General features: G+C 40.9%; 1 protein-coding gene across 11 annotated transcripts in view; it reads right to left on the bottom strand.

The window, feature by feature from the left end:
• LOC139552299 (dynamin-1-like) overlaps nt 1–10,057 on the bottom strand; it is an 82,351-nt gene extending 72,294 nt beyond the window's left edge. For 8 of the 11 annotated variants that reach the window (XR_011670409.1, XR_011670408.1, XM_071363902.1 and 5 more), the window contains exon 1: nt 9,362–10,056. Coding sequence is in view for 9 of the 11 variants with exons in the window: in XM_071363902.1 (XP_071220003.1) it covers nt 9,362–9,522 (161 nt within the window). In the remaining 2 variants the exon portion in view is untranslated. Of the gene's footprint in view, nt 1–9,361 lie in introns of all 11 variants that reach the window. The other 3 variants (XM_071363907.1, XM_071363901.1, XM_071363906.1) reach the window with 1 other exon arrangement.
• Nucleotides 10,058–15,478: the final 5,421 nt, after the last annotated feature.

The following is a 15,478-nucleotide window of genomic DNA, read 5'->3' as shown; positions in this document are numbered from 1 at the left end:
AGGGCTATCTATCTACAGTATATCTTCCTTCGCACAGACTAGAAATAGGATTAGAGAAAGAGAGTCGGGCCATACTACAGCCCATACAATCCCTTGCATTTTGCATTCTTCATATTATGTCATATACTGTAATTCCACCCTGCAATAATAGTCTCTCCAATTGGACCAGTAGAGATTCATTTATTTGCCTTGTCAGCAAATGAGAGGAAGCCTACGCAGCAGAAGATACCATTATACATATTCTAGTCTAAATGCTGCAAGCACCAGCACTCTAATAAAGGTCTGTTCTCAAATTGGGTTCTCCAGAAGAGAACAGTGCAATCCACTCTGCAGTAAGCACTTCTTTGACCTAGAACAGCTGCATCAGTAGAAATTGGTGGTGATCTGAGAAATAGATATTCATATCTTTCGATGAATAATTTATTTGGAAATCTGATGATGAGGCTCATATTTCTAGAGCAATACTTCACCTTATTTCCATTATTCAGTCATTTATTATCTGGTGATTATAAAAGACAAAGGCTAGAGATCACTTGCTCAGTCATGCTCATCTTAACCTAACCTTAAAAGACTTACAAGTTTTGTTGCAAGGTCTTGAATCCCCTAGACGACAGAGGTCGAACTGATAGTCTATGGCAGTATTCCCTGACTGAGTTGTTATTGTGGGTCTGCTGTACAGATGTAGGATCTTAATTTGATCGCCCTGTTAAAAGAGAACTTTAAAACTTGTAGTGTGAGGTTCAAAAAAGCTTCTGAAGTTTGTCATTTCCACTTTTACATTTCAGACTTGAAATCCCTACAAAAATGGGCATTAATTATAATCCACATAATAATGTGCATTTCCTGTTGCTGTAGGATTATTTTCCTGCTGTAGCAAACTGGCTCAAATTAATAACCCTGCATCTGTATTGTGGTATTCCTCTGAAGAGCTCTCCTAGGTCCTGAAAGCAGCCTCAGAGGAAAGTACAGGCTCTGTAAACCAAACAGCCAGCAACCAACCCGTGTTCATCTGATAAGGACATATAAAATAACAGGGACAAATTCAACTAATCATTGCAATAGCAACTGTCGGAGGCATCGCACCATGATGTTTGTAACTGGTGTCTGTTCCCACCTGTATCTTAGGTTTCAATAGGATTCTTTATATAGGTAGACTATTACCACCAATGGATATAATCATCCAGTAATAGTGGTGGTGGTACTCCCCTATACACTGGTCTGTGATCAGATTTCTCCACCTGTCCTGTTTCTAATTATTAAGGCTAGAAAAGGAAACATGGGCCTGGATCAGTGCCCTAATTGCGACTTCCACCTCCACCCTGTGTATGGGCCACATGTCCCCCAGCTGGCTGTCTCTGTGCCAGGGTCTGTGGGCTAGTGTAGGTCCCTGCCCAGTCAAGGTCTAGTGTTGCTGTGCTAATTAAACATGGGAGGAGATGGAGAGCGAGTGAGAGAGCGAGAGAGAGAGGGGCAGGGGGGTAGAGAAGAGGAGGGGAGGAGGAAGGACAGAGAGATTTCCGACACCTCTCATCTTTTACCCTGATATCAGCCAATGGCTGTAAACAACAAAGGTTCCGGCATGCCAATCAGAGCCCAACAGTAGATGATTGACGGATATGGGGCCCGGTCGCTTCCAGGAAATACACTGGGAGGCCATTTTGTGTCTCACATCAAATGTATTATATTATAGTGTATTACATTTAAAAATATATACATATATATATTATTATTATTTTTTTTTAATAATTGGGGGGGGGGGGGGGGGGGGGTAGAACTTGATGCTCCGGTACCGGTTGCAGTCTATAACTTGGGTGGCTGGAGTCTTTGACAAATTTTCAGGCCTTCTTCTGACACCGCCTGGTATAGAGGTCCTGGACGGCAGAGAGCTCAGCCCCAGTGATGTACTGGGTCATACGCAATACCCTTTGTAGCGCCTTACGATCGGATGCCAAGCAGTTGCCATACCAAGCAGTGATGCAACCAGTCAAGATGCTCTCAATGGTGCAGCTGTAGAACTTTTTGAGGATCTAAGGGCCCATGCTAAAGTTTTTTTCCCTGAGGGGGAAGAGGCATTGTCATGCCCTCTTGATGACTGTGTTGGTGTGTTTGGAGCATGATAGGTCCTTAGTGATGTGGACACCGAGGAACTTGAAGCTCTCAACCCACTCCACTACAACCCCGTAAACATGGATGGAGACGTGCTTGGCCCTCCATTTCCTGTAGTCCACTATCAGCTCTTTTGTCTTGTTGACATTGAGGGAGAGGTTGTGGGCCTCCTCTCTATAGGCTGTCTCATCGTCGTCGGTGATCAGGCCTACCACGTTGTGCCGTCAGCAAACTAAATGATGGTGTTGGAGTCGTGGGCTGCCACGCAGTTGTGGGTGAACAGGAAGTACAGGAGGGGACTAAGCACGCACCCCTGAGGGGCCCCCGTGTTGAGGGTCAGTGTGGCTGATGTGGTGATCAGTCACAAGCATCATTCTGGACTCCAGACATCGTGGTGGTCGGATCCAGTACCTGGTGGACTGGGAGGGGTACGGTCCAGAGGAGCGGTGTTGGGTTCCGGTGGATGACATTCTAGATCCCAACATCATCCGAGATTTCCACATTCACCGTCCGGACCGGCCCGCTCCTTGCATAGCAGATAGGGTAGTGTTTGTAATGTTACCTCATCAGCATAGCAGGTATTTATAGGGTAGTGTCATAATGTTACCTCATCAGCATAACAGGTATTTATAGGGTAGTGTCATAATATTACCTCATCAGCATAGCAGGTATTTATAGGGTAGTGTCATAATGTTACCTCATCAGCATAACAGGTATTTATAGGGTAGTGTCATAATGTTACCTCATCGGCATAGCAGGTAATTATAGGGTAGTGTTTGTAATGTTACCTCATCGGCATAGCAGGTATTTATAGGGTAGTGTCATAATGTTACCTCATCAGCATAACAGGTATTTATAGGGTAGTGTTTATAATGTTACCTCAACGGCATAACAGGTATTTATAGGGTAGTGTCATAATGTTACCTCATCAGCATAACAGGTATTTATAGGGTAGTGTCATAATGTTACCTCATCGGCATAACAGGTATTTATAGGGTAGTGTCATAATGTTACCTCATCGGCATAGCAGGTATTTATAGGGTAGTGTCATAATGTTACCTCATCGGCATAGCAGGTATTTATAGGGTAGTGTCATAATGTTACCTCATCAACATAACAGGTATTTATAGGGTAGTGTTTATAATGTTACCTCATCAACATAACAGGTATTTATAGGGTAGTGTCATAATGTTACCTCATCGGCATAACAGGTATTTATAGGGTAGTGTCATAATGTTACCTCATCGGCATAACAGGTATTTATAGGGTAGTGTCATAATGTTACCTCATCGGCATAACAGGTATTTATAGGGTAGTGTCATAATGTTACCTCATCAACATAACAGGTATTTATAGGGTAGTGTCATAATGTTACCTCATCAGCATAACAGGTATTTATAGGGTAGTGTCATAATGTTACCTCATCAGCATAACAGGTATTTATAGGGTAGTGTCATAATGTTACCTCATAGCGCCACGTCTCTCCTCCTTTACTATTAGCAAGCGTGTGGAATGTCATTCACCTATTCACTTCAGCACACTAAGGCAATTCCAACACGCTTGCTGATGAACCTTTGGGCTCACTCGTGCAATAATACGTTTCCTTTCTTTCAACCAATGGAAATAAATCTAGGGGAGTATTTACAGTGCCTTGAGAAAGTATTCACACCCCTTGACTTTTTCCACATGTTGTTGTTACAAAGTGGGATTAAAATAGAGTTGTCTTTTTTGTCAAGCCATAAGACTCCTGAACAGGTAATCAAATGGCTACCCGGACTATTTGCATTGTGTGCCCCCCACACCCCCAAAACCCCTCTTTTACGCTGCTGCTACTCTCTGTTTATCATATATGCATAGTCACTTTAACTATACATTCATGTACATACTACCTCAATTGGCCCAACCAACCAGTGCCCCCATACATTGGCTAACCGGGCTATCTGCATTGTGTCCCGCCACCCACCACCCGCCAACCCCTCTTTTATGCTACTGCTACTCTCTGTTTATCATATATGCATAGTCGCTTTAACCATATCTACATGTACATACTACCTCAATCAGCCCGACTAACCGGTGCCTGTATGTAGCCTCACTACTGTATATAGCCTCGCTACTGTATATAGCCTCACTACTGTTATTTTTCACTGTCTTTTTTACCGTTGTTTTTATTTCTTTACTTACCTATTGTTCACCTAATACCTTTTTTGCATTGTTGGTTAGAGCCTGTAAGTAACCATTTCACTGTAAGGTCTACACCTGATGTATTCGGCGCACATGACAAATAAACTTTGATTTGAATTGATCTACTCAAAATACTACGTAATGTCAAAGTGGAAGAGAAATTCAAACATTTGTAAAAGAAAAGATGTGAAAAATAAAGCACTAATATACAGTATCTTGAGTATTCAACCCCCTGAGTCAATACATGTTAGAATCACCTTTGGCAGTGATTACAACTGTGAGTCTTTCTGGGTAAGCCTATAAGAGCTTTCCACATCTGGATTGGGAAGAATTTGCCCATTCTTTTAAAAATGATTCTCTGTCAAATTGGTTGTTGATCATTAGTAGAAAACCATTTTCAGGTGTTGCCATAGATTTTCAAGCAGATTTAAGTCAAAACTGTAACTCGGCCACTTCACAGACTTCTTGGTAAGTAACTCCAACGTAGATTTGGCCTTGTGTTTTTGTCACGCCTTGGTCTGTTTCACCTGTCCCTGTGATTGTCTCCACCCCCTCCAGGTGTCGCTTATTTTCCCCAGTGTATTTATCCCTGTGTTTCCTGTCTCTCTGTGCCAGTTTGTCTTGCATGTTTTCCAAGTCAACCAGCGGTTTTCCTGTTCTCCTGCTTTTTGCATTCTCCTTTTTCTAGTCCTCCCAGTTTTGAACCTTGCCTGTTTCTGGACTTTGTACCCGCCTGCCTGACCATTCTGTCTGCCTTGACCACGAGCCTGTCTGCCACTCTGTACCTCCTGGACTCTGATCTGGTTTTTACCTTTTTGCCTGTCCACAACCATTCTCTTGCCTACTCTTTATGGATTAATAAACATTGTTAGACTCCAACCATCTGCCTCCTGTGTCAGCATCTGGGTCTCACCTTGTGTCATGATAGTTTTAGGTTATTGTCCCGCTGAAAGGTGAATTAACCTCCCAGTGTCTGGTCGAAAGCAGACTGAACCAGGTTTTCCTCTAGGATTTTCTCTGTGTTTAGCTCAATTCCGTTTCTTTTTTATCCTGAAACTCCCCAGTCCTTAATGATTACAAGCATACTCATAACATGATGCAGCCACCACTATGCTTGAAAATATGTGGAGTAGTACTCAGTAATGCGTTGTATTTGATTTGCCCCAAACATAAGGGAAACACTTTCTATTCAGGACAAAACATGAATTGCTTTGCCACAGGTGTTATAACAACTGTTTGATGAATCGTGTCATTTTACATTTACCTGCAAGTCATCACATCGAGGAAATACTTTGAGGAATGACGAATTCTAAATAGGAAATGTGCCTCTACAGTATATCTCAATGCAATATGAAACTCAGAATTGGGATCAGCAAAATGCTAAGATTGTTGTCATGGCTGTGTAAAGTCAGTTACCAACTCTCATCACTGTTTACATCCTATATTATGTAATTATTGTTATTTTGTACCTCTTATGACAGATGTTAAGTAAAGCGTTTACACACTTTCATAAGACTCTGTGGCCTGAGACACTGCGTCTCCCTCTCACTCTCTCTCTCTCTCTCTATCCATCTCTCTGCATTTACACACTTTCATGATAACTGTGGCCTGAGTCTCGCTATTTCGCTTTCTCTCTTTGCTTTAATCTCTCAGTGTTTCTACAGTTCCCTGTAAAGCCAATGATGTCACCATGGGGTCAAGGGAGTGAGTGGACTGACAAAACATGGTCAGATGGTCTCCTAGTTCTTTAGGAAACCCCAGTGCCAACAGAATGGTCCTCTGTCCACACGTCCAGACAGGCGGTGTCTCTGTCTGCATCCACACTATGAGCCACCTCCATTCTACACGCTGACAGATTCTATTAAAAGTCAAAAGGATAAACAGCAAGCAGCTTAATGAAGGCCAACAGATTAGAGTAGGGCCAAGGTAGAAAGAGAGAATTCAATTATTGTGAGAGGGAGAGTAGGATTGACAGTGAGAGAGTGTGTAAACACATGTGCATTGTGTATGTACAGTATATATGTATGTATGTATGTATGTATGTATGTATGTATGTATGTATGTATGTATGTATGTTTGTATGTACCGTTCAAAAGTTTGGGGTCACTTAGAAATGTCCTTGTTTTTGAACGAAAAGCTATTTTTTTGTCCATTAAAATAAAATAAAATAGATCAGAAATACAGTGTAGACATTAATGTTGTAAATGACTATTGTAGCTGGAAACGGCTGATTTTTAATGGAATATCTACATAGGCGTACAGAGGCCCATTAGCAGCAAACATCACTCCTGTGTTCCAATGGCACGTTGTGTTAGCTAATCCAAGTTTATCATTTTAAAAGGCTAATTGATCATTAGAAAACCCTTTTGCAATTATGTTAGCACAGTTGAAAACTGTTGTTCTGATTTTAAAGAAGCAATAAAAATGGTCTTCTTTAGACTACTTGAGTATCTGGAGCATCAACATTTGTGGGTTCGATTACAGGCTCAAAATGGCTAGAAACAAAGAACTTTCTTCTGAAACTCGTCAGTCTATTCTTGTTCTGAGAAATTAAGGCTATTTCATGCAAGAAATTACCAAGAAACTGAAGATCACGTAAAATGCTGTCCTCAACTCGTAGCTTCATTAAATAGTACCTGCAAAACACCAGTCTCAACGTCAACAGTGAAGAGGCAACTCCGGGATGCTGACCTTCTAGGCAGAGTTGCAAAGAAAAAGACATATCTCAGACTGGCCAATAAAATTTAAAGATTAAGATGGGCAAAAGAACACAGACACTGGACAGAGGAACTCTGCATCTGGACTTGTGAGGCGTCTGTTTCTCAAACTGACACTCTAATGTACTTGTCCTCTTGCTCAGATGTGCACCGGGGCCTCCCACTCCTCTTTCTATTCTGGTTAGAGCCAGTTGCAACTGTTCTGTGAAGGGAGTAGTACACAGCGTTGTACGAGATCTTCAGTTTCTTGGCAATTTCTCGCATGGAATAGCCTTCATTTCTCAAAACAAGAATAGACTGACGAGTTTCAGAAGAAATTCCTTTGTTTCTGGCCATTTTGAGCCTGTATTCGAACCCACGAATTCTGACGCTCCAGATACTCAACTAGTCTAAAGAAGGCCAGTTTTATTGCTTCTTTAATCAGAACAACAGTTTTCAGCTGTGCTAACATAATTGCAAAAGGGTTTTCTAATGATAATTTAGCCTTTTAAAATCATAAACTTGGATTAGCTAACACAACATGCCATGGGAACACAGGAGTGATGGTTGCTGATAATAGGCCTCTGTTCGCCTATGTAGATATTACATAAAAAAATCAGCCATTTCCAGCTACAATAGTCATTTACAACATTAACAATGTCTACACTCTATTTCTGATCAATTTGATCTTATTTTAATGAACAAAAAATTTGCTTTTCTTTCAAAAACAAGGAAATTTCTAAGTGACCCCAAATTTTTGAACGGTAGTGTATGTATGGGTGTATGTGTGTACGTGTGAGTAAACATAACAAGTTTAGTGTGTGTGTGTGTGTGTGTGTGTGTGTGTGTGTGTGTGTGTGTGTGTGTGTGTGTGTGTGTGTGTGTGTGTGTGTGTGTGTGTGTGTGTGTGTGTGTGTGTGTGTGTGTGTGTGGTGCGTGAGTAAACAGAAAACAGCAGGAAGGGGGTGCGGCAGTAGTGTGTGATTAGGAAGACCCGGGTGACGTCAGTGCAGCTGGTCAGGGAGAGTAGACTGCATGATGGTACATTCTGCTAGTCAGCAGGCAATTCATTGCGTCGAGACTGCAGTATGCATCTTCATAGGCACTTACAGTATAAACCTGTCAGGATGACAATGCTGCTGAGAACACATATAATTAATATTGACCAGGACATCCAACTGTTCCCGTTGACATTACAAAGAAATGTGTAGGCTGTGTGATTTTGTATAGTAAAGCAAAGCATTGTATTGCGAAATTTGCAACAGCCAAGGGAGGCCTGACAATCAGTCAGTCACCTATCGTATCGCCCGGTTCTGAGTGGGTGCAGCAGCCTAGCTAAGCACTAACAGATGGATGGGGAGCCGACATCGAAGGGCTCAAAGCGACTCTCCCTTCCTTCTCCTCTCCATGTATTTTCGCAAAGGTCATACTGCAGCATAGCGGGGTTGTGTCCCCGGAGAAATGTGGTTTATCCATCATCAACACCGTGACAGTCGTGACAGGGACTATGACATAATTAATGTTATGTATTCATTCATATCTCACATTAGGTGTACCCTAATCCGTAAATGACTGAAGGTCAGATACACATAATATCTATCCTCTGTGGTCTGTGTTTAGTGTATGAACGACAAAATGGCAACCCTGTCTGAGAAACAACCCCACATTAGGCTTTCTTGTTGGAATTGTGTGTTTACAAGGTGCCTACAAAATATTGGGCAGTGGCCTTCAATGCGCTATGCGACCTGAGCGTAAAGTGGAAGAGCCCACCAGAGGATGGGGGGAAATGCATACCGTATTCAACCCCATTAAACCGGTACATTATGATGTCTTTAATCATAAGAACTGGAAACCTCCAATATGCAATTTGTAATATCAAAGGAAGGGCAAAATGTTGGGGCATTATTTTATATCTACTGTAAAGTTGTACTATGACAAATATTAGAACAGCACCACAGAGGAAATACATAATTGGCCAATAATGATTGCAATTATTATTGTTTAAGCTTAAATACAATAGTTTTATAATAGGGAGCACTAACAACAAAATCCAACGTCCATTTTGGTTTGGTATTCTATTCTGCCAATGCATATAATGCAGCAATAAACACATGAAAGGTTTTATGTAACCAAATAAGCTATTTACGTTTATTATGCGTGAAGAGGAGGGACTGGTGATTCAAGGCAGCAATTTCAGCAACTCATCTTAATTTAATACATTCGATATAATTGTGAGGTTATCCAATGGATCTCAATGGCTGTAAATCAAGGGATGGGGGGTGGGGCTGGGTCTAGATAGGTGTGTAAGAACGATTGCAGCCTAGGAGGCTTTGATCATAGAGGGATGCATTTGCATACAGAAACACAAAACCACTTACTTCCCAACGAAGTTCTCCAACACCGAGCTTTTCCCTGCACTCTGCCCGCCGACCACAGCGATTTGAGGCAGATCCAACTGGGAATTTTGACCGATGGCCGAGAAGGCATCTTGCATTTTATTCACAAGAGGAATAAGGTCTTCCATCCCCCGGTTCCCCATGATTGCAAGGGAGTCGGTCGCTCCTTCTTAGTAGAAACAAATGAGGGAAAGCGTTCTCCCTCGGAACCGAGCGCTTGTCCCCCCTTTATCACCCTTCCGTTATGAGGGTGTTTCAACGTTTGGAATCCGACTTCTTTATAAATGTTGCTTGCACCCTCATTGATTACGCTTTCCCGGTGTCCCCTCTACACAGAACGCTTCTCCTCTACAGCTATATTCAACTCTCTACCACGCAGCACCGAGGGATGATCTCTTCTCAGAATACGCTAGGGGATCCTTGCACTGACGCGCATGCACCACTCAGCGGCGATCTACATCGACAGAATTGCGCCCTAGGCTTTGTGTGCTCTGTCTTACCGCTATGCTGTAAGAAATAGAAAATACAGGCTATGTAAACATTGTACTTATAAATTGGCTATATTGATACATATTGATACTTTGCTACATCATAGATTAATTATGCTATGCCCATGCTGATTATGTTTGGTGGGCTTTGCGTGGATGGCAGTGTTGATCTGTCCATGGTGCTGAAATTGTTAAACGACGTCATCTGTTCCTCAGCCTCCTAGGGGAAAGAGGGCGACATACGCTACAGACAGTCACAGTGCGCACACCGAGGAATAATAAGAGGTGCGCATCCCTGTAAAATACCGGGAGCAGGTGCACAGTGTCACCTCCGTTTTACCAGCAAGAATAAGCAATACCTACCAGGAATAAGTGACCTCGGCGATATTCCTTCAAAATAAAAGTCCCACAATAAAGACTTGTCAAAAAATTGTCAAGATTCGTTTAAAAAATGTTGGAAATATTAGCAGACTTTGAATTTTGGGAAAGGAAATAGTCAATAGCCGTAAAAGCACAAATAATGTTATAGCACTGACAATATTGTTAACAGCAATAAGAGTAATGATTAAGCCCTACTAGATAGTAATTATGGTAACAACAGTAGGCCTAATTTAAATCACAAAACATTATTTATAATGCTACTATTATGAATAATAATATCTTATAATAATCCACTTTAGAAAACACGTTTATATCCCATTGTTATGTCCCACTGTTCTGTCAATCAGATGTATTCAATATTTGCATATTAAATAGATTAGTTTTATTTACAAAAATACATTTGCCACAATGGGTGCCACAAAGGAGCACTTTCGCAGGTTAAAATAAAACTGAATTGCAGTGCAGCTTGCAAGATATAATACAATTAAATTGTCCATGAGCCAGACCCCCAGATTTAGGCTGTCAGGCTCACTTAGGCCGACAATGTCTCATAGTGATTTTTTTAAAGGTCCATGTCCCTAGAGTTGTAAAATGTGTGATAGCAGTGCATCAATAGTAGCTTTCTGTGTGTCATCACTCTTTCTTTCATCCCTCCATCCCATTCATTGACAAACAATGTCAGTATACAACAAGTTATTGCTCACTTGTACCCTTTAATCATATACCATTGGAAAGCTTAGATTCACAGCAATCCATCAAACACATTTTCAGGAATGTTCAGGTCAACAGAACTTTGACCTTTCACCTTTAGGGTATGTAATGGACATTTTAAGTTTGTGCTTTTCAAATAACCAATTTCTATGTTCTATGTTTGTGCTTTTCTAATCAAAAGCAAATCAAATGTTAGTTGTCACATACACGTGTTTAGCAGATGTTATTGCGGGTGTAGCGAAATGCTTGTGTTTCTAGCTCTAAAAGTGCAGTCATATCTAAAAAATTCACAACAAGCTACCATTGCTGCACTGCTATCAAACATTTTCCAACTCTAGGGACATAATACTTCAAAAAAATTGGCATGTGACATGGTTGGCCCAAGTGAGCCCGACCGACCCCTCTAGCTCATGGATTAAAAAGAGAAACACATTAACAAGAACATTTCACTTTGAACAACTACCCTATCTACTGTCTGTTATAAACCCTAACTAATGACTGAAGGCTTCAGTGTTACATTGAACATACATATTGCACCGTACACAATTTCCTGTACATTATGTCCCAGTAAATGGGAGCACTTCCACTTCTGTGGCCCTTTAAAGGCGTTTACAGACGGGCCACGGTGAGCGTCAAATGTATCATTGACTTCAATGGGAGTAGGGCGGCGGATGGCAAAACGCAAGCAGTTTTGCAAGTGGCACGGTTCGTGTTGATCGCTACCGTGATAGGCTTCAATGGGAGAAGGGCTGACCACAACCGGGATGGCCGGTGCTATCCGGGTTCCTTGGGACGTCACTACAATAAACCCTAACCTTAATGCCTAGCCTTACCCTAACCTTAAACATTATGCATTTCAACTTCAATGGGGTATGGATGTCCCAAGGATCCCAGATAGTAGGAACCCAATCGAGAATGCTGGTCTCTACACAAGGTAGGCAGATTTTCTCACCGCGTCCATTTACCATGGCCAACCGTTTACCATTGCTGTACGTCGTGTCACAGTAAAAGGGGGGTCGATTCTACTTAGGAGCACTTCTACTTTCCAAATCCACAGATTTACACCCCAAGCAGTGTAGCTGCTCATTCTGCAGCCCTTGAAGAGTGGCAAATCAGACTCATTTCCTGCAGTCAAATTACCTAGTGGCCTCATTGGTGGAATGTTCTTAATAATTCATAAACATTATTTTTTTTAAACCTGCCAAAATCCAGTGTTTCTGTCAAACATGATTTGTTATATTTCAGTCTTCTGTGTTGTATATAAAGTGTAATATTGGCATGCAAACTCAAAATGGAATATATTTAAACTCGAATCTGAAATAGCCCAAGTTAACATATGTAGCTTAAGAAAAAAGGTTCATGAAATCAATCATTTGCTAGTAACAGATGACATTCATATTCTGACAATCTCTGAAACTCACTTAGATAATAGCTTTGATGATACAGTGGAAGCAATACATGGTTATAACATCGACAGAAATGTCAAAGGTGGAGGTATTGCCGTTTACATTCAGAACCACATTTCTGTAAAGCTTAGAGAGGATCTCATGTGAAATACTATTGAAGTAATATGGCTACAGGTTCATCTGCCTCACCAAAAGCCCATTCAGGTTGGAAGCTGCTATATATGACCAAGTGCTAACAGTCAGTATCTGGATAACATGTGTGAAATGCTTGATAATGTATGTGATATCAACAGAGAGGTATATTTTCGGGGGTGATTTAAATATTGACTGGCTTTCATCAAGCTGCCCACTCAAGAAAAAGCTCAACACTGTAACTAGTACCTGCAACCTGGTACAGGTTCATTTATCAGTTAACCTAGCAGGGTAGTTACAAACAGCACAGGAATGAAATCATCAACGTGTTTTGATCATATCTTTACTAATTCTGCAGAAATGTGCTTTAAAGCAGTATCCAAATCCATCAGATGTAGTGATCACAATATAGTAGCCATATCTAGGAACATCAAAGTTCCAAAGGCTGGGCCTAATATAGTGTATGTTGTCGATGTAAAGAATATTTGTTGGTCTGTGGTGTGTAATGAGTGTGATGAGTAGCAATCAGAAGCTGCACTTGAAACATTTATGAAATTGCGTATTCCAGTTACTAATAAGTTTGCACCCATTAACAAAATGACTGTAAAAACTGTTAAATCCCCATGGAAAGATGAGGAATTGAAAAATGGTATGGTTGAGATAGATGAGACATAAGGAATGGCAAATAAGTCGAGTTGCACAACCGATTGGAAAACGTACTGCAAATGGAAAAATCATGTGACTAAACTGAATAAAAAGAAGAAGAAACTATACTATGAAACAAAGATAAATTACATAAATAATAATAGTAAAAAGCTTTGGAGCACCTTAAATTACATTTTGGGCAAAAATGCAAACTCAGCTCCATCATTCATGGAATCAGATAGCAATTCATCACAAAACCCACTGACATTGCCAATTACTTTAATGATTAGCAAACTTAAGTATGACATGCCAGCAACAAATGCTGACACTACACATCCAAGTATAACTGATGAAATTATGAAAGACAAGCATTGTAATTTTGAATTCCGTAAAGTGAGTGTGGAAGAGGTGGGAAAAGTATTGTTGTCTATCAACAATGACAAGCCACTTGGTCTGACAACTTTACTGAGAAAATTACTGAGGATAATAACGGATGATATTGCCACTCCTATTCAATCTAAGCCTACTAGAAAGTGTATGCCCTCAGGCCTGGAGGTAGGCAAAAATAATTCCTCTACCCAAAAATAGTAAAGCTCCCTTTACTGGCTCAACTAGCGAACCAATCAGCCTGTTACTAACCCTTAGTAAACTTTTTTTTAAATTGTGTTTGTCCAGATACAATGCTATTTTACTGTAAACAAATTGACAACAGACTTTCAGCGCGCTTTTTGAGAATAACATTCAACAACTACAGCACCTACAGTACACAAATGACTGATGATTGGCTGAGAGAAATTGATGATAAAAAGATTGTGGGAGCTGTTTTGTTAGACTTCAGTGTGGCTTTTGACATTATAGATCATAGTCTGCTGATGGAGAAACGTATCTGTTATGGCTTTATACCCCCTGTTATTTTGTGGATAAAGATTTACCTGTCTAACAGAACACAGAGGGTGTTATTTAATGGAAGCCTCTCTAACATAATCCAAGTAGAATCAGGAATTCCCCAGGGCAGCTGTCTAGGCCCCTTACTTTTGTCAATCTTTACTAATGACATGCCACTGGCCTTGAGAAAAGCCAGTGTCTGTCTCTATGTATGTGGATGACAGCACTATACACATCAGTTACTACAGCGAGTGAAATCACTGCAACACTTAACAAAGAGCTGCAGTTAGTTTCAGAATGGGTGGCAGGGAATAAGTTAGTCATAAATATAAAAACTAAAAGTATTGTATTTGGGACAAATCATTCAATAAACGATAAACCTCAACTAAATCTTCTAATACATAATATGAAAATGTAGTAAGTCGAGGTGACTAAACTACTTGGAGTAACCTGCTTGGATTGTAAACTGTCATGATCAAAACACATTGATACAACAGTAGCTAAGATGGGGAGACATCTGTCCGTAATAAAGCACTATTCTGCCTTTTTAACAACACTATCAAGAAGGCGGGTACTATAGGCTCTAGTTTTGTCACACCTGGACTACTGTTCAGTCGTGTGGTTAGGTGCCACAAAATTACACTTGGCTCAGCACTGGGCAGCACGGCTGGCCCTTAAATGTACACGGAGACGGAGAGCTAAAAGTAACAATATGCATGTACATCTCTCATGGCTCAAAGTAGAAGAGAGATTGACTTCATCACTACTTGTTTTTGTAAGAAGTGTTGACATGCTGAATGCACCGAGGTGTCTGTTTAAACTACTAGCACACAGCTTGGACACCCATGCATACCCCACAAGACATGCCACCAAAGGTCTATTCACAATCCTCAAGTCAAGAACCGACTATGGGAGGTGCACAGTATTACATACAGCCATGACTACATGGAACTCTATTCCACATCAGGTAACTGATGCAAGCAGTAGAATCAGATTTAAAAAACAGATAACAATACACCTTATGGAACAGCGGGTACTGTGAAGACACACACACACACACACACACACACACACACACACAGGCACAGACACACACAGACACGATGAGACACGCACTCTACACACACGTACACATGGATGTTGTATTGTAAGTATGCGATGGTGGAGCAGTGACCTGAGGGAACACACTAAATGTATTGGGGAAAGTGTTTTGAAATGTAATGTCATGTAATATTTTAAATTGTATATAAATGCCTTAATGTTGCAGGACCCCAGGAAGAGTAGGTGCTGTCTTGGGAGGAACCAATGGGGATCCTTAATCAATACAAATACAAATGGTACAGGTGTCTTCTTTTTTAAAGTCTATAACCATGTGTGTGAGGTGTATACTTTGGCTTCAAAGTAGATTTGTTTAAGACTACCAAGAAACACTGTCTGACCCTGACTTAGCC

The sequence above is a fragment of the Salvelinus alpinus genome, chromosome 24 (assembly GCF_045679555.1).
Source record: "Salvelinus alpinus chromosome 24, SLU_Salpinus.1, whole genome shotgun sequence".
In the NCBI taxonomy this organism is placed as follows: Eukaryota; Metazoa; Chordata; class Actinopteri; order Salmoniformes; family Salmonidae; genus Salvelinus; species Salvelinus alpinus.
The sequence above is the reverse complement of the archived record's forward strand: the minus strand, read 5'-3'. Positions and strand labels throughout refer to the sequence as shown.